This window comes from Gigantopelta aegis, unplaced genomic scaffold, assembly GCF_016097555.1.
Source record: "Gigantopelta aegis isolate Gae_Host unplaced genomic scaffold, Gae_host_genome ctg4305_pilon_pilon:::debris, whole genome shotgun sequence".
NCBI lineage: Eukaryota > Metazoa > Mollusca > Gastropoda > Neomphalida > Peltospiridae > Gigantopelta > Gigantopelta aegis.
In genome coordinates this window covers 29,943-51,394 of record NW_024533790.1, presented here as the reverse complement: position 1 = coordinate 51,394, position 21,452 = coordinate 29,943, and the positions used below count along the sequence as shown (strand labels likewise).

Here is a 21,452-nt window from a genome sequence, read left to right as displayed (position 1 = left end):
AATAACTTGTAGTAAGTTTCATAGTAATAAAAAAGGCGTTCCTAGATCGAGTACTCTGACTGTAAGAGAGCTAGACGGACATTTGGACATAAATAATGAGAGCGTGTTTATGTTCAAATGTCCGTCTAGCTCTCTTACAGTCAGAGTACTCTGGCTAAGGCGTTCCCTGTGGGACGGACTTGTAGTTTTAATGTTTATTAGCCTATTGAACGGACCCATGCTAAAATCACCCAAATTAATTTATTCCCAATTAACTGAAACACTGAAATAAATGTGAACTGTTTAATGTTTGTGGTTATTCTTGAATATTCCGTTTAATTATTACCCATGCTCAGCAGTTGATAGGCCTATCTACATCACTGGCGTAGGAAGCGGGGAAGGGGGTACTTTGTAGCAGCATCGATGGTTTATATATTAATTTTATACGTGTGTGTACCCACCCACCCCACTTTTTGGTATCTTCCTACAGGCTACACCCGTGTATATTAACAAATTCTGGGTACTAGGCCTAAGCAGTAGCCAACAACGAAAATTGTACCACGTCTTCTTCAAATGACCTTCACCTTTGCATGCGGAAAAAAACCGCGATGACTTGTAGTTTGTGCATGTGGTATCGAGAAATCCTTGATTGTTTTGTTGAGATTGCACGTTGTTGTTTTTGGAAAATAAACCTACAGTGTATGAGTTGACTGGAGTTACGATAATACGATATATTTTTCTCTATAGGCCTACAGTATTTAGCAGTTTGTAATAAAAGCCGTTTAATCGCCACACACTTCACCGTACTGTCATGCGATCTCGTGTGTCACCAATTACCGTGGTACCTAATAAGAGCACGTACTATTAACAGTGTTCTACACTCGGTTTTATAACTTACTCTTCTTTGGCTAGTGGACAAACAAAATGTACTAGCCAAGCTTAAAATGTTACTCGCCACAGTGCGACACTACTCATTTTGTATCATTTATGAATGTGTTGTAAGTATCTGGATTGTTTTCGCCAAATTACTAAAATCAACGATGAGTTACGAATTGTACCGACAATTAATACGGAATTCACAGTGATCAATCGGACAACTTCGTAAATAGTGAAATGTTCCGACTGCACAATGATGTCAACAAATTTCATTTGTTTTCGCTGCTAGGACTCTGAACGCACATGGCAAATAATTTAATACTTTCGTTTTTGGAGTCAGTCGCCAGATGGCGACGATAATAAATTCAGTCAGTCGCCACGCCAACATTTTGGTCGCATTGGCGACCATTTTGGTCGCAACGTAGAACACTGGTTAATGATTCCAATTTCAAACAAATTAGTTATGCTCATATTCATTCAACGTCCAGGCATGTCTAGTCTGGGTCCAGTTTCTAACAACACCAGTGATTGGGTCCAGGGCACGGCGTAAGAAGGTGCCAAAAGGTGGGGTGGGGGTGTATAAAAACCATCGCTGCTGCCCCCCACGCACACACACCCCTCAACCTCCATTTAACACACACACTGACATGTAAGAGTTATCCTACTTTGAGTACTTCTGTCGTCTGCTTTGTCGATCCGCGACCACAACTTCTCTGTGCGCTTCCCCCCACTCCACCCCACCCCAGCAGAAAAAAAAAAGTTCAGGGTCGGTGGCAAAATTTAGGGTCGGTCGGGTGACTGGAAACAAACAATTTTTTTTTTGTTGGCCTTATTCAAATAAGCAAACATTGTTATGCTGAATTCTTGATGACACCGCTTCTCGTTACCAGTAGCGAGATCCCTGTTCATATTTGGTATTATTATCATATATTAGGTGTCGGATAGATTATGTAACCGATTGTTCACATCGGAAGATAGAAAATGGCTTAGCCAAATTTTTAGCTCAGAACTGGATGCTTGTTGGTGTAGTTTGTGGCCTTTCACATGTCTTGTGCCCTTTGCTAATAGCCACCATTCTGAAACATATCTGTCTGCATTGAACTCGTCAAAATCATGCATGGTGGACGCTGAGTGGATGGCAGCGTTAGGGTGAATATTTATATTGCCTGTCAGTCAGTTTCGATACTTTTGAATTGCCCATGATTGTCCGAGTGTCGGGAAGTTTTGTTTTTCATTTTATTTGTTTTATGATTTTCTTGGTTGCCCGTTGGGGCAACTTTTTGACAAAGAATGGTTGCCCGCAACATATTTTGGTTGTCCCGGGCGCGCGGACAACTGATTTTGTGCACCCCTGCTGACTGTCAAGCGTGACCTATATGCACACTGAGAATAGCCAACGAACGTTTTACAAACGTTCGCGAACTATGTGATTGGTTCTCGACGTGGACATTGGGTTTAACGTGAAGCGCATAAACCAGTTTAGCAGATGTTTTTGTTTTGCTCAGTCTAGCTGAACTCGGCCCTAGCCTACTTGTCTTTGGCCCTGAACTAGCATGTGTAATGAAACTGACACGCAATTTCGGTCCGTTTTTATTACTTTGGCTCAAAGACTTTACAGTTAAAATAACACGCTACAGATTTTTCAGACTTTTCTTGCATACATGTTGCCGTTAACATTAATAACTGTGATTATTAAAATAAGCAAACATTGTTATGCTGAATTCTTGATGACTCCTCTTCTCGTTACCAGACGCAAGATCCCTGTTAATATTTGGTATTATTATTATGTTAGGTGTCGGATAGATTATGTAACCGATTGTGCACACCGGAAGATAGAAAATGGCTTAGCCAAATTTTAGCTCAGAACTGGATGCTTGTTGGTGTGGTTTGTGGCCTTTCACATGTCTTGTACCCTTTGCTAGTAGCCACCATTCTGAAATGTATCTGTCTGCATTGAACTCGTCAAAATCATGCACGGTGGACGCTGAGTGGATGGCAGCGTTAGGGTGGATATTTATATCGCCTGTCAGTCAAGTTATCAGTTTCGAAACTTTTGAATTGCCCGTGACTGTCCGAGTGTCGTGAAGTTTTGTTTTTCATTTTACTTGTTTTATGATTTTCTTGGTTGCCCGTCGGGCAAGTGTTTGACAAAGAATGGTTGCCCGCAAGATGTTTTGATTGTCCCGGGCGCGCGGACAACCGATTTGTGAACCCCTGATTTATTGGGGTTTTTTTATTTCCATCTTCATCGAGTGAATCGATTGCATTGATGTTGCCAGCTGCCAGTTTCGTTTTTGTAAAAGCAGTGTATATATTATTTGGCATCCAAGATAAATGATTTTAATAATGAACACTACCACTTCCGTTTTTATAAGCAGTGATAACCCCCCCCCCCCCCCCAAAAAAAACAAAAAAAACAAAACACGTTTCTAATAATAGAAAAATTTACTGGGTTTACTGTCTAAGTCTAGGCTCATTCCATGTCAAATCAATCACTTTTAGGATGCACCGTCTCCAATCTGATTAAAATTAGTTTTACTGGTCTGCCAGTAGATCTAACAGCATTGCAGGCGAGAATATTTGTGCAATAGGTGAACTTGTTGGTCTATTTCAACATTAAAAAACAGAGGGAAAAGTGCAGTAATAAACTCTGGATTGTATACTAGTATAAACAGATTTTATGGCTATACCATCTTGAAACAAATTTTATATAAAATTTTATATTGAAATTGGTTTCCAGCATACTTCGTAATTCTTTTCAAATCACTGGCACGATTTTGCAAGTAAGGGTTTGATTGGTCGAATGAAAGTTCAACTGGACATGAGCTCCAACGGGGTGCTGTTAGATCCACAGGTAATAGTAATTAATCAGTGGAGCTAATTTTAATTAGATTGCACCATCTCGGATTTTATTGAAATTTGGTAGCATAATTGGGTCCCTGTAGTTACGGTATTGTAACGGAAACTTTTGCCTACGTCTTAGTTACCGTTACAGGATCTGGATGCCATTTCTTCGTAGCAGCACCACCACAGATCACAACGGCACGTTTCTCACCAATATTATTGTAAAAAAATTTCAAATAAAGTTTGTATACATAATTAACTTTCTTCCCGACTGACACGCATCAGGTGCCATAAAGATGTCTTGTGTATTGGTAATCCCTAAGAATTCGCAATGTACAGTATCGTCTGGATATTCCTATCCTTTGACTACCATGTTGGTTGTAAGTAGATTCCTCCGCTATGGACTCTACAATGAAATGATATGATCTTATGCAAGTTAGGAAGCAGGACGTAGCAAGAACGTCTGAGGTTCCATTTGCTGAAGGTTCCATCCTCCTCAGTGGGGCCCGTTTGATTATTTCCCGTCCCAACCAGTGATCCATAACTGGTCCACCAAAGGACGTTGTGTGTGCTATCCTGTTTGTGGGATGTGGGAAGTGCACATAAAGATCCCTTGTTGTTATTTTCAGGCATTGATTAGTGAATAACCCTAGCTGCACTGATGAGCCCTGGGAGGAGCGAAACATGTTAATGAACTAGGTAATGGTGTAAGAAATATTGGTCGCCTGTGTTCTACCTAGTACTTGTGCACAAAAAAAATGAAAACAAATTGATTACCATATGAGTGGTATGTGCTGCCCAGTTTTGGAACAGTTCTAAAAAACAAAAAACGCTGGCTATGTCCTCCACCAAAAAGTAAAAATTTGATTATAGTCATTTAATAAACACCATTCAAAATACACCACTAAAGCACATTCTTTATTAATCACCGGCTATTGGATGTCAATTTTTTTTTTTTTTTTTACAAATGGTCACTATTTCCAAGTAGCAAGAAACGTACAAAATCGACACTTATCCGTTTATCCAGACAAGTGTAAATCTACTTTGGGGGGGGGGGGGGGGGTAAAATGTACCTCTGTGTATTGTTCAATGCATCTTCATTTCGAACAATCAAAACCAATGTCCATGTACTTGAATAAAACAAACCAGTTATTTGGACAGGTGACAATATTCGTGGACAAGTACACATGTATATTTCTAGATGTACATGTACTTGTTCTGTGGACTAGTGAAACATTGTGCTTATTTCTATCACTGGCAAGGAATATTTTATATGCACCATCCCAGAGACAGGGTAGCACATACCACATCCTTTGATATACCAGCCGTGGTGCACTGGCTGGAACACGGAATAGCCCAATATGCCCACAGACAGGGATCAATCCCACACCAGACAAGCACTTTACCACTGGACTACGTCCCAGACTCTATGTAACAAAGTAATAAATGACACCTATATAGGTGCTGACAAAATAACTAATCACTAAAAAAGTGTTGTTAAATTATAATCATAACTGAATTTTTCCCCCATTTTTTGACTGTACACATTTCGCCCTCCCAGGGCTCATCAGTGCAGCTTGGGTTTCATATCAATTAGTATTGATAAGAAAACTGCAGACTTGTTTTTTGGTGAGTTCTTTGGTGAGTTTGTCATAATTTATAATTCAATGTTCATAAATCCATCACCAGTGATACTAAATACCTGTAAATGTGTACAGTAGTTTGTATTTGAAAAGTTATTTTCTTTTAGTTTTATTAAAACATTTCACTTTCTTCACTGCCACTCCCTTCCTATAGCCAATACAATACCACTTTCCAGTGGGTGCTTTCTTTAATTTCATACAAGAAAAATTAAACCATTCAAATGGCTTGTGGGGACAGTCTCCTGAATTGCATGCAATCATTGAATCATTACTTTTTTCGGTGGAGGCTGATCTACCTGCTCATCCAGCCGGGTGGGGGTTTTAAGTTCTTGAAGTGAAGTTAATGTTTTTAAGTGGTGCATAGTCAACAGAAGTTCATGATGCAGGCAACATTCAGTAGGCTGGTTCCTGTTTCATAGTGCTGCTTTCCCATAACCTTACACTGGCTTCAATATAAAATAACGTGGATGCCACATAAGAAAATGATTCGCCAAGTCCTGCTTTACAATTACAATGGGCACAAAAAACTTTACCAGCTTTATCGAAAATAATCCACGAATAAAGCGACGTGTTATTAAGCCGTTGTGAATGCATCACCCTTGCACGTATCACATGGACTGAATCATGGATGTAAACACCAACATTCCTCACCCAACCACACACAAAACTGTCATATGCATTCAAACTTTTATAATTCTGGAAGTCCTTCAGTGTATAAAAAGGGCTTGGCTAAAAATCAGGTAATTTATCAGATCTGCATACGTAAATGATGGATAGAAATGGAGGTCCTGAAGCCATTTTCCACTGGCGATTTTGTAGTGTACGAATCCTGCTACCCAATATATCCAGTTGTTTCCATATCTGCTTTTTGCCGTCTTATCCAGTGTATCAAAATAATCCTGCATGTTATAAAAATAATGCAGTGTCTACTAACAGTAAAAAAAAAAAAATATTTAAAAGGAGTTAAGTTATAAATCTTAAACTGCGAAGCTCGTATTTGTATACAATGAAACACTATTGTTTGCCTTCCACAATGGCCGGCCGCACAGAGGTATTTTTAGCACATATCGCGGAACCCTATATTACAGGCTGGACTCCCTTACGGAAATAACCTATACAAACTTATAAGTGGAATATACTTTACTTATACGCCACTTATAAGTTACCTATATATTGGTGAAGTATCAGTGTGTATAAGTATAAGTGAAAAAAATGGTTAATTGATACTTCTCTGATACTCCACATATATTTCACCTATAAGTGGTTTATCAGTGGTATAAGTGAACTGGAATTAGATATTTTTTTGGTTGTTTCTACAAGTGAAATATAAGTGAAATATTAGTTTGGAGATAGTCCTTTTTCAAAGGAAATGATGTGTTCCAAATGAACGGGGAAAAAACTAAGTCCAAAACATTTTCATGGTTATTTTTAAAAAATTCATAACTTCTCACAGGATTTATCGAATTCACTGGGAACAGTGGCTAAACAACCAAACATACATTTAGCAGATTTAGATAGTATTTATGATAATTTAAAAAAAAAAAAAAAAAAAAGTCGGGGTGGGGGAGTCTATTGAAAGCGATGATCCTGTTTTAATCATATATAACCATATGTATCAATTAGGAGGTAGTATGGGATATCATATATAACCATATGTATCAATTGATACATATGGTTATATATGATTAAAACAGGATCATCTTGTAATTATCCCATACTACCTCCTTGCTTTCAATAGACTCCCCCATCCCGACACACCTGTGATAATAAAGATCTGTAAAAAGTAGCTGATGGGGGGGGGGGGGAGGAGGTGATCCCCATCACAATGTTTATTGATCACAGTATGGATTTTTTTTTTGGGGGGGGGGCTAAAAACTAAATATTACAGGGTAGGCTACCACTCACATCTCGTATATATATATATATGTATATATATATATATATATATATATATATATATTGCTGCTAAATAATAATATAATTATAATTTCAATTAAATAATAAAATAAATAATTTTTAAAAAATAAAGTCAATAAAAATTGTTTAAAAAAAAATCTTAATTATTGTTAATTTGTTGTTATTATAATAATACAGACACACATATGGCAGTTGCTGTCAGTGCTGTTGTTCCAGCTAGCCATGCTGTATTCATGCTGTACGTCTCACACCCACCCACCACCACTTTTTTTTTTTTTTACCAGATTGTGTGAAAATAGGCACAAAAACCAAATTAAAATGAATTGATATTACTATAACAGATTGTGCCCCCCTCCCCCCTTCCTTTCAGGTATCATTACTTTTGGTCTATTATTTTTTAAGATTGATTTAAAAAAAAAAAAAAAATTAATATGAATTTTCACACACATATTAATAAAAATGTTCGTTTTTTTGTTAAATCACAAGGAAGAAAAATAAAGTAAGCTGGTGTATCACTCCCATCCCTGGTCCTCACAAATCCATTTATAGAAACTACAACTACCTGGGGGGGTGGTGGGGGAGGACGAATTCTTCGTGATGGGATCATCACAAATTAAAAAAAAAAAATACCCACACCTTTAGGTAACGTTATCTATATTCGCTAAAAAAAATATGAGCTTTGGTATTAAAAAAAATAATTAAAAAAAAAAAAATGGTGATGCCATACGCCATATGCAGAGTAATAATTTATAATGCTTAATAGACAGAAGACCACAAAGGCGCTAGATTAGTACATAATTATGATAATAATAATAATAATAATTATTATTATTATAAGTCTGTGTCATCTTAAAAGACGAACGAAGGTTAAAAGCGATAATATGATTGGTCGGTTCCTAAACAGTCATACCTGGGATTTGATTGGCTTAGAGATAACAGGAAAAAACGCGCCATTTGCAGTTTGCCAAAATAAATTTAATAATAAATAATGACAAAACATTGTGTATTTTGCATTATGAATTGGATTTGAGATCATTTTGATTGAGCAGAAACAATCACAGTTTATTACCGAATACTTGGCTATGGCAGAAAATGAAGAACTTCGATCAAGTTTCGGATGTCCTACTATTTTCGTCACGTTTGGAAGGAAAAAAAGGTAAACATGATTTTACTATTTTCTTACTTATTCTAGACACCTTTAATATATAGGCCTAAGTTGACATCTTTAACTGTATTTGTTCTAATATTGTGTGATGTTTGATGACAATCAAACGAATGTAACGTGTTCTACATGATGCAACGTGTTCTACATGATGCAACATTGGGTCTTGACACAGAAAATTTCCAAAATGGCCGATCAAGGCATATTTTTCGGGGGCAATTTAAATACACATAGATCACATTGACATCATAAATAATACATTTAAATGCAAAATAAATATTTTAAGATGCCAAATTGATGCATTTATTACAGAAAAAGTGTTATTTCACCGATGGGTACAGATTTTTACAACGATAGTAATGCTTTTTTTGGGTGATTTAGGTCACATGACCAGTTTCACGTACTCTGATAGGTCAGCAGTCTTTGTTTACAAATTAATTTAGTTTTAATTTGTTTAATTTATTTAAAGTATCACAAGTAGCAGTCATTTTTCATTTTACTTAGTAATATATATTGTTTTTGGGTACCATATGTTTCTGTCCCCAAACCAGTTTGCCCCCAGTCAGTTCACCCCCAACTATGAGGGTTCGCCCCCTCCCCTAATATTATGTTAGGTAATAAAAATGATTTTGGCTTAGGTAATTGGTTGTTTGGCAAGTCTTCCGGTATATTTCATAATCCTTTCTGGTGATCAGGCTTGGGATCACAAAGTCATGCATTCATATTTTTTTCGTACATGTACAAAATTAATTATTTGAAAGTAAAATTTGGTTTGGGCTACAATAAACCTCAATTGTTTAGGGTACCAGACGTTTCTCCCCCAAATCGGATGTCAGTTCGCTCTCGCGTGCTTAACCAGTTCGCCCCCACAAAGGTACCAGTTCACCCCCATAAAGATTTATATGTATTAATTAATTAATTAAATTGGTGATTATGTCAAATGTGCCCGGACTGACTCAGGATCCAACCAAATTGTGGAAAGACGACAATCCCTCCCCTCTAAGAAAAGACACACACACACACACACACACACACACACGGTTTAACATGCCTCTAAAGAAAAATACAGTAATTGTTTAAAAGTAACAAATAATTGGGATTTGGGGGCGAACTGGTACATGGAGGGAACAGGCCAAACTGGGGGCAAAACGTCATGGATTCATTGTCTATACAAAAAGTAAGTTTGTTTTCTTTAAAGATACCACTAGAGCACATTGATTTATTAATCATTGGCTATTGGATGTCAAACAGGTAATTTTAACATATAATTTTTGAGAGGGAACATGCTAAAAATTAATTAGTAGCAATGTATTTTTATCTATGCACCATCCCACAACAGGATACCACTTACCAAGATGAAATACATACGAAATCGTGCAACAATTGCCAATCGATGCATACTTATTGTTTGCTGAGAATATATATAAAATTAAAATATTTGTACCATTATATTTTGTGTTACCTGTTTACTCCTCTGTTCACTCTAATATTTCCTCTAATATTTACAACACATCTTTGGTTGCATTTTGTATTTATATTATAAAAATTGTTTCATATTACTTTGACTGGGGTGTGGTATCAAGCCTTTTCGCCCCATGCCAGTTAATTTCTTTTCAAAACGCTTGTCTTCTCTTTTGAAAAAAACTATAAAACTCTTAAACTGACACAGGAAAATTCTTGGATAGGATATTGACGTACCTTTGGGGATGGATTGGTTTGCATGAGGATGAAATGGACATTTATTTTGGTTACAAGAAACACAAGTTATATATATATATATATATTTTTTTTTTCCCAGAAAAATCGTCAGCACATTCTGGTCATCATATTATGGAAATATTTATGACTGGTATGTATTTAACAAACAATAATCTTGTTTTAAGATGCATGACTTGATGTGTAAGAGGTGGTCGTTCAATGTCATAAGCCATTATACATAATTATTCAGAAATGTTTGATTATACCAGATCACTTGGAAATTAACTTTAACATGTGTTATCAGGTTAGTAGGAAATGCAATCTCTGCATGATGGTTGGTTGGTAATTTTTAAAACATCTATTTCAGGATAATAACTTTTACACCTTCCTTAACATTAGAATTTTTTATTTTTTTCAATTCTTCCTTGTCCGCCCATATTCTTGAGTGAGCATCTTGAATTAAACATTTTAATAATAAAAAAAGTAACTTCCAGTTTACATTTGAACAGCATCTGACATCACATGTATGGTCGCTGACAAGCATGCAGGGCTTTTTCTCGTTCTAACCAGTGCACCACAACTGGACAAAGACTGGTATGTGCTTTCCTGTCTGTGGTAAAGTGCATATAAAAGACCCTTTGCTGCATTAGAAAAGCTGTAGCTGACTACGAGTCAGAATGACCAAATGTTTGACATCCAATAGCCGATGATTAATTAATCATTAATTAAGCGAGAAGAAACCTGCTACAATTTTCCGTTAGTAGCAAGGGATCTTTTATATGCACTGTCCCACAGACAGGATAGCACATACCACAGCCTTCGATATACCAGTCATGGAACAAGAAAAGCCCTAAGGGTCCATCGACAGGGATCGATCATGGGTCAACCGTGCATCAATCGAGCGCTTTACCCCTATAGCTTGAAAGGAGTTGCATGCAGTTCTATGATATACATGTAGTTGACATGTACAAACTTATACATATAGACAAATGCATGTATTTTTTTTTTTAATTTCATTATTTCCCTCCCAGTCCAACACCCTTTATCTTTTTGTAATAGTTTATATTTTGTAGGCCTGAAAATTGGTACAGATTCTTTAGATTCAAATATATATCATGTATTTTATATTTTGATTTCTTCATAATTAAATTAAAGGTCACATTGAATATTTCAAAGTCTGTTTTATCCTTGAGATTTGATTGATACCAGGTAAAAAAAGTAAACTTGAAAATTTTACTGAAATTTAGTTTGTTTTCTCTTGAAGTTTTGATTCCCCACACCTGAAACTTGGTAGGCTATGATTCTCTAGGGTAGTCTTTTTAAAACTAACAGAAAGAACTAAATGTTTACATTAATAATAAACAATAGCTAATTACATAGCAGATCTATCCAGACTACATTTGTTTTTCAGAATCCCATCTGAATGTTGGATGACATATATATATCAAGATGACACTGAACAGGACATAACTGAGGAAAATGGATGTGAGATAATCCAATCAACAGTTGGAAATAAATATATATATTATTTATAAAATATTTGTTTGCATATACTGTTCAGATATATTAGTGAGTCAGAATGAAACATCACTTTGTTTGTTAAGACTATTGTGCTTCAATTTTTATATTTTGTGGACAGCTAGTTTACAGATAGGGTGTGTAAGCGGTGGCATTAATACAGCAATTGCCCGAGAATATTGAAATTTGGCCTCCAAGGACAGATTGCTGCCTATTTTCATTTGTTTAATGATTAGTTCATCACCAACTGCTGGATGTAAAAAATTAAATTGATAATTAATTCTGACCCATAGTCTTCAGAGGAAGCTCTCTACATGTTTCAAAAGCAGCAAGTCATCTTTTATATGATCAGGACAGAACATACCACAGCCTTTGATATTCACTTTTATTTCACTTTTACTTCACTTATACAGCGTTTTTGTAAAATATCAGTGAATCACTTATACTTCACCTATACTTTACTTATACAGCAGTTTCTGTGAAATATCAGTGAATCACTTATACTTCACTTCTATTTCACTTATAGTCTTATTTTTTTTAAATATTAGTGAATCACTTATACTTCACTTATACAGCAGTTTCTGTTAAATATCAGTGAATCACTTATACTTCACTTATACAGCAATGTTTGTAAATATCAGTGAATCACTTATACTTCACTTATATAGCATTTTTGTAAAATATCAGTGAATCACTTATACTTCACCTATACTTTACTTATACAGCAGTTTCTGTTAAATATCAGTGAATCACTTATACTTCACTTATATTTCACTTATAAGTCACTTATATATATCTAATACTTCTGTTAAATATAAGCGAATGACTTACACTTCACTTATATATATGGTTAACACTTCACCTATATGTCACATATACTTTGTATAAGTGATACCTCATTTGCATACAAAATCCTAATCGTTTACTTATAAGTCACTTATAAGTGAAAAATATAAGTCATTTCGGTAAGGGCTGGTAACTGCCTCACAGTTACTAGTCTGCGTAACCTGCGTTTGGAACCAGCCTTTAGTTTCTGTCATTGAATCGGAAATTCTCGCAAGATAGAGCGCAGTGGATTGTGGCGAGATGTTCCGATCGTTGCTCGGTGCGTACGTAGGTTACGGAAACCGACGAAGACGGGTTGTAATTACATTTTGACAGATTCCACATATATGGAATAGGATTCAGCACTTCCATTCTATTTAATATAAAATAATTATATTAACATATAAGTATCGATTGTTGGAATCGTGATGTTAAGCAACAGTATTTATTAATCACAAATAACATTTAACAAAGAATCCGTAAGCGTAAAAACAGGAGGGTTTTTTGCCATATCGTTTCCATTTCAAGTTTTAATGATTCAATCTTCCGGAAGCACCCGTCTGCTTAAAACATAAATCGTCTGCTTTTTCGCGATTTTAAAATAAATCTGTAACATTTTGAACATCTAGTTTTAATTTTAAGTGTTATTTTTCAGTTTTATATGTTGCAGAATTTGCTGCAGAATTCATCAAATTTTACCGCAGAATATGTCAAATATTTACTGCGGAATTTAAAAATGTTTGCCGCGGAATTCAGGGGGGAGTGACCACAACTTAATGCAACTTGTTAACGTATATTTCTTAACAAAAGTTAGTGTATCACATTGTTTGGCAACGGGTTCTATATATATATAAATAAATCTGGGCATCCCCCTTCCCTCCCCGTCTATGTCTCAAAGCCTTCGGCGCTCATGTTTGATGAATTCCGTCTACATGAAATTTCGATCCCCCCTGCTAAACATGCTGGCTATGGGCCTGTTATTGTTTAATTAGGGGCACATCAAAATGACTTACTATAGTAACTATTTTGTCAATCTGGTCAGCTATTCTATGGAATTTGTCTCATACTCCATTACAGTCCTCCATCCAAATTCAGAATCATCAGCCAGCTTGATTAATTTCTGTCTTGCATGTCTACCATAGCGTTTCAAATGGCAGTATCTTCTTTCAAAATAGCATCCACATCCTTGAACTTTTGAAAAACACTTGAATTAAATTTGTGTTGATCTTCATTAATTGCCTTTCTTATTTAATTTATGACCGGCCTTGGTGGCAACCTTTTTCTGATATGTTGAAGAGAATATCAGATTCATGGACAAGATAAAATAAAACTACCATAGACTTATAATTGGTATGTGTTAAACCTTGCACCCCCTGCCTCATAAAATGGCTTGTAACTCTGGATGGTATGGGTTTGCCTGGCTTGAAATTTTCAAGCAATCTTCTACAATATATGAGGTATATCCAGTAAAGTTTTTAAGCAAATTTGTGATAGTATATTCTTATCATTCTTAATTATATTTTTAGGGAGTATATTCTTATCATTCTTAATTATATTTTTAGGGGTCAAGGTGAAAGATCATTCTTAATTATAACTTTCCGGGGGTTGATTTTTCGAATGTTTGGTGTATGATAAAATTTATTTGTCTATTAAAGATGTGAATTTTTTCTTTACCTCTAAAAGTCTAATAGAAAAAAGGTTGCCTTTTAAAGATAGGTGATACCCTTAATGAGGTCAACGTTCAACAACCTTTAATTAAAATAGAAGTAAAACATTTTGGTTCTTAGTTTTTTTTCATTGACTACTGTAAGTGTACCAAATTTCATTGAAATCTGAGAGTGCATCCTAAAAATTATGTATTTGACATGGAATGCCCCCAATGTGCTTTAGTGGTGTAGTTAAACAAAACAAACTTTGCATGTGTTTTTGATACGATAAGCAAAAAATTAAAGTAAATAATAAACATTTTGTACATACAATATTATAATACTGTAACGACCATGGCCATACATTTATATCAACTCCATGTGTGAAATAATAATTAATTCATTTGTCAGGATGAATCATAAGTGAAACATTTCTTAGTTGGTAATTCAGACCCGTAATTAACAACACTGCATTTTTGTACACACTTTCAGAGAAAACCAAGATTTTTATTTTATTATTTTTGTATGTGAATTAGGGCAGGGCAGCAATAATTGGGCAGGGCGGCAACAAATTTACAGGGCAGTGTGGCACAAAACAAGGGCAGGGCGCAACACCCTTCTATTTATTGCTAGCTATAGAACACTGGTTATAATTTAAGGAATATTTTACCGGTATTGGCCAAAGATGAAATGTGGTATTAAAAGGCACTTGGTATAAAAATTAGCAATATTGGCTAAATTGGCAATGATCAGGGTGAGCCCCAACTTGTATATATATTTTTTTTAATTCACAGGTTACTTAACCTGTACATGGCACAATAATCATGACATAGATGTGGAATATCTAAATGGCAGCTAGTAGCAGTGGACGTGATGTGGATCCTGCCATGGAACCTTTCCGTAAGTTATACTTTTTTTCTCTTTTTTTGCAGATTTCTCATTTTCGATAAATATTAAGCCTACATGTATGTACATCAACTTTTGATTCTTTTTAAAACAGGACACATTGTTGAATATTCTTTTTAAAACTTTTCTTAGACATATACTTTCTTTCACAAACACTGCCAATCACTGTTGTTGACCTTAAAAGAAGAAAATTGTTAAAAAAGACAATAATATAATTATATCAATAACTAGTCAAAACATTAAATGTGTTGGTAATTTAATAGAAGAAATTATAATAGTTTTTTTCGATAACTGTTTCGTTTCTTATTATGGATGACCTGGATTTAACCACAAACGACAACAAACACGAGATTCAACTCACAACTTGTATTCCCCGGAAACCGGATGTAAAACATAACAACCAATTCACAATCACCTGAACAGACCACCAATTCGGGCCGTAACACAACACCCATTCGGACTGTGCAATACACTACATTCCTCCCTTTGTTAGAAATAAAAGTATATAGTTTCTTGTTGTTGTTCCAAAATAAACCAAAAAATCCCACTTTTCCAATTTCACAGAATGTTAATGTTCGTTATGTTCTTATAATTTTAAACAAAATAACACTTCCATCCTAATGTTCTTGTATTAACAGTATTTGCACTTCAAAATTGAATAGTAACACAAAAATAAACACCAACTCAAATACTATTATCTTACTACTAATAAAACCCTAATGAGGTTTGGGAAGACTACCCAAATACCTCTCTGGTGAGACAGGGATTATTCTGCCCTTCACACGTCTCCCCGTTATTCAGCTAACTTATAATCTTTCAAATAACTTGGCATTTTCTTCTTTCATTGTGGTCTAGGTGATCTCACATCAAATTAATTGCCTTTCCCATTTGGCTTGTTAATCGAAACATCATTTCCCTCGTCACTGTAACCTGGAATGTAAACCTCGGTCTGCTCCTCCTGTTGAGCGAAATTGGGATCTCCACAATATTTGTGAACATGTGAAACATTGCGTTTGTATTGTACTCCTCCTGGTGACCTTACAGTGATCTGGTTACCACATTTATCAATTACCTTGAAAGGAATATTTGCAAATTGTGTTGAAAGTTTGTTTTCCCATTTCTGTTAAGCAAAATGGTATCTCCTGGCGAGATTTCACTGTTACGAGCTCCTCTTCTAGTATCCACATAATCTTTCCTGTTCTGTTTATTTTCCCGATCACGATCTTCTACCTGTAAATCAACATTTGAATAGTTCAACTTCAGTTGTGGGCATTTTAGTATGAATATTTCTCTTCCATACATCAACTCTGATGACTTAATCCTGTTTGTACTGTGAGGAGGTTGATCTGTATGCTAGTAAGAATTGATGAAGTTCAAGTTTCCAATTCTTTTTCTCCGCTTGTGCAATCTGCATGACTTTCAGCAAAGTACGATTTTGTCTTTCCACTTTTCCGTTGGCTTGAGGCCACAATGGAGTCGTTCTTTTATGCTCAATATAATGATCAGACAAATATGCTTCAAATTCTTTGGACACGAAATTTGCACCATTATCAGTTTTCAGCGTTTCCAGATACCCATGTGTGCAAAACATCCGTTCCATGCTTTCTATCAGTTTTTCTGAAGTAGTTGTTTTCAAAATGTCTATCTCGAATTAACGACTATAGTAATCCACTACCACAAATATGTAACTCCCATCTGGTAATGGTCCCAGTAAGTCTGCTGCTAATGCCTGCCATGGTCCTGACGGCAATTTTGTTGACTCGATAGGTTCAGGATGTTCTGGTTGACTAACTGACATCCATGACATGATCTGCACTTGTATTCCATATCACGATCTGCTCCTGGCCACCATACTTTACTGCGTAACCTTTGTTTGGATTTTACAATGCCCTGATGACCTTCGTGTGCAAGATCTACAACCTGCTTTTGCAGTTTTCTTGGAATGACAATCCTTGACTCTCTCAGAATTAGCTGTCCAAGTACTGTCAATTCACTTCTGACCTGTTTATATCCATCGGGAACATCAGTCCAAATTCCATTTTGAATACATTCCCATAATTTTATCATCTCGGGATCAACAGCTGATTCTTGTTCTATGACACCAATCGGAATACTCTTGGGGGCTGAGTTTTCTGCAACAAATCGGATATACTCTTCTGCAACGTAGAGTCGTTCTCTAGTACCAAAGTTTTCGTGAGTCTCGACAGTGGATCTGCAATGTTCATATTTCCAGGAATATGTCGTACTTTGAACGTGTATAGTTGTAAATGAAGTACCCATCGTTCAATACATGCACTTGGTTTTGACTTGGTAGAGTATATGAATTCCAATGCTTTATGATCCGTCAACAGTTCAAATGACAATCCATAAAGGTAAGTATGAAACTTGTCACATGCCCATACCAGTGCTATAATGCTTCTTTTTCCGTCTGTGAATATCTTCGCTCCACATCAGACAAACTCCGACTTGCATAACTGATGACTCGTTTTCCCCCATTTTGCTCCTTAATCAACACTGCACCCAAACCTACAGGGCTTGCATCTGCAATAACTTGTGTAGGTGCATCTGCATCATAGTATCCCAGTATTTCTGCTTTTGCCAATCTCCACTTCAACTCCTGAAAACTTTTAGCTTCTTTGCTACCCCATTCAAAAGTCTGTCCTTTTCTTGTAAGTCTACGTAATGGCTCTGACACAATCGCCAGGTCGGGAATTAATTTTCCACTGAAATTTACCAATCCCAAGAAACTTCTAACCTCACTAGCCGTTTCAGGTTCTCGAGCTTCTACAACTGCTTTCACTTTCTCATGTGTTGGTCCAATTCCCCGAGATGACAGTTCATGTCCCATGTATGTCAGTTTTGTCATGCCAAACTGACATTTCTCCAAATTCAAAGTTAGTCCCAAGTCTAGGAATCTTTGTAAGACCTTCCTAACTTGTTGATTGTGTTCTTCCACAGTTGGAGCATGAACAATCACATCATCCAAGAAATTACTTACTCCTTCACAACCTTGGAGTGCATGTTGAATAACATGTTGATACATCTCCGGTGCACAACTAATGCCAAACATTAACCGCCGATACCGATAGAGACCCTGATGTGTAACAAAGGTTGTTATCTCCCTTGACTCTGGACTTAACTCAATCTGATGATAAGCCCACTTTATATCCAGTTTGGTGAAAATGTTACTTTGATTCATATCTTGTAAGATTTCATCGACAGTAGGAATTGGATGTCGCTCTCTGATCACTGCAGTATTTGCTTGTCTCATATCCACACAAAGACGTATGTCCCCCTTTTCCTTTGGGACAATGACAACAGGTGATACCCACGGTGTAGGCCCTTCCACTCGTTCAATTATCTCAAGTTTCTCTAACTCGTCAAGTTTTCTGGAAAGTTTATCTCTCAACTGGAAAGGAATTCGTCGAACTGGTTGTGCCACTGGGTTCACAGTTTTATCAATTGGAATCTTTAACTAAAAATTCTTTAATTTTTCCAATCCCTGAAAACACTCTTCAAATTCCTTTACGAATTCTTGCTCAGTTTTTATCAAATTTACTGGAATACCAAGCTGTAAAACACAAAATTTTACTGCAGTTTCTTTTCCCAATAAAAGTTGTCCCTCACCTTCAATGACGACAAATTCCACAGATTGTATTTCTTTACCGTTTATCGAAACATCCACTGTGAAAGTACCTGCTGTTTCCAACGGTTTCGAACTACCATATAGATATAAGAGTTTCTTAGTCTTTTTAGACAAACATTTTATCCCCTGCCTTTTCAGATTTTCCCAGAGTTTTCGATCTATCACATTGCAACTGGCTCCAGAAACAACAATAAAATTTATTTCGACACCACCAACTGTTGCAGTTACTTTTTCTGTATTCTCCTCAGATTGTAGGCTGAAAGCAAAGTAATAATCGTCACCTTCATGCTTTACCTCTACATGATGTACCACTGGCTTGAATTTCTGTCTAGATGTACTACTATGTTCCTGTTTTCTTGATTTGGTTTTGCATACTTTCTCAAAATGTCCCATTCTGTGACATTTTCTGCATTCTTTATTACGTGCTGGACATACTTTATCCTTAATGATATGACCAACCCTACCACATCGATAACACGTAACTTCTGGTTTGATATCGTCAATACCTTTCCTCCGTTAAACTTCGGGTTTCTGATAACTCATCTTTCTCACTTGAATTCTATTAACTTCTGTTTTCATACCTTCAATACTTTGGGCTTGTTCTTCTGACAATTCCATTGCCCTGCCAATCTCACACAGTTGCTCCATAGTAAGTGTTCTGCCCTTTTCCAGTAACTTCCTTCTCAAATTATGAGACCAGCCTTTTTCAATAACTTGGTCAACTATTTGCTGATTTAATTTGTCCCCAAATTCACATGTTTCTGCTTGTTGTCTTAGTCTAGTAATAAATTGTTCTTTTTGTGACATACTTCGAAAAATGTGTCTTTCATACGTACTGTTAACCTGCGGAATGAAATGTTGATCTGACGCCGATATTGCTTTTGCATACACATTTTGTCCCTCGCCTTCGTCAAGCGTATAAAATATGTCCTGAACATCCATCCCAGCACAGTGTAACAAAAGAGCCTTTTTCTGAGCATTATTTGTCACTCCTTTTCCCTCTACATACAGTTCGAAAGCTTGTTTCCATCGTTTCCAACATGGTCCTATTTTCGACGCCTCGCCCTTACACTCCCAAATCAGTAAGAATAGAGACCGCCATTGTTCTAACAATGTCGATAAGACATCCTCGTCGCCATTTGTTACGTTTCTTATTATGGATGACCTGGATTTAACCACAAACGACAACAAACACGAGATTCAACTCACAACTTGTATTCCCCGGAAACCGGATGTAAAACATAACAACCAATTCACAATCACCTGAACAGACCACCAATTCGGGCCATAACACAACACCGTTTCGGACTGTGCAATACACTACAATAACTATATTAGACCTATAGGCCACATCAACTTTTGATTCTTTTTAAAACAGGACACATTTTTGAATATTCTTTGAAAAACTTTTCTTAGACACATACTTTCTTTGAAAAACACTACCAGTCACTGTCGTTGACCTTAGAAGAAGAAAGTTGTTAAAAAAGACAATAATCAGGCGAGTAGAAAACCCTGGGGGCGAGTACAATTTAAATGGCGCTAGTCCCCCTGGCGAGTAATACTGGGCAGTTGTGACCCAGATTCATGATACGGACAGTCAAACTATTTTGCCAATGAAACCTGTTAAACATACAAATTGTAGATGTATTAAATTTCATCAAAATAAATTGCCATGACAGATTGACAAAGTCAAAAAGTATCACAGTTTCGTTTGGTCTCAGTAAATCCGGATATTTACAGCAAACACCATTGGAACTTTCCGGTTTTTGTTTCTGTATTCCGAAAATTGCTGTAATATTCAGATTATAGATGAGGTATGTTCAGAAGGGAAAATTTGTGTGTGTGTGTGTGTTGGTGCTTTTTGTTAGTTTCGTCAGTAATAAATAAACGCATTGTAATAGATCATGTTGGCATCGGTTGATTTTAACTAGCTGCTTCCAAACGTCTTGAGTTTATCAGTGGACATCCGAGTGTATTAGGCAGAATAAAATAATTCAGTAATAGTAAAGATAATTCCTGAGTTGTATGACTTAAATTAATTTAATATTATAATTGTATGTTATTTTTTGTAAACACCCCACCCTTTGCTGCCACCTTTGTGGGAAGGGGGGTGTAATTAAAACCCCCCACACAAAACAATAGTCTTATTCAACTTACCGTACTAGCACAACAACAATGCTATACGACCCTGAGTTATAACCTCCACTGCAGAATTATCTCCCCTTGCCGGATGTATAACCTACACCCGCGCATGGGTAGACCGTATATCCTCGTTATCGATTCAAAGTCCGGAATGACTGAATAAAAAAAGACCTCCCTCTGGGCGGGTGGGAGGTTTTGAACGCCAGTGTCATATCTTTGTATATTGGTCCCCCTCCACGTGGGGGAAGGCTAAGAAACTGTCAAAAGACGCCGAGCGAAAGAGGATGATTAGACGTGAACGGGACGGGCGGAGCACAGTGGCAACCTCCAGGGTCGTGCTCCATACCGATTTGCCGGCGGTCGGCAAGTCGGTGTTCAGTTCAAAGAGCTCGCGGACAAGTGGTAGGCGCAAGGGCGCCTCTTCGTCTGTTCGCCATCTTCATGGTGATACCAGTAAACCCGAAGCGCCGCTTGGCGCGGAGGGGGTGCTGTTGCTCCATGTTTCGGCTGAAGCAGGGAAGGTTACTCCAGGTTGGTCTCCGTTCCACCTGGCGATTTGCTTTTGTCTCCGTCAGTGGAGGTGGCGCCGGTTACGGTTGTAACGGGGGCGTTAGTCGGAGGGAGTGCAATCGTAGCAGGAACGACTGTGT

The 21,452-nt window shown here is 36.7% G+C and overlaps 1 protein-coding gene across 1 annotated transcript in view; it reads left to right on the top strand.

Annotated features, from left to right (window-relative positions):
* Nucleotides 1-21,452, top strand: part of LOC121392694 — a gene marked incomplete at its 3' end in the record, with an annotated part of 58,422 nt that overhangs the window by 9,928 nt on the left and 27,042 nt on the right. The window contains exon 2 of the mRNA XM_041523798.1: nt 14,903-15,008. Coding sequence (XP_041379732.1) covers nt 14,957-15,008 — 52 coding nt within the window. The remainder of the gene's footprint in view (nt 1-14,902; nt 15,009-21,452) is intronic.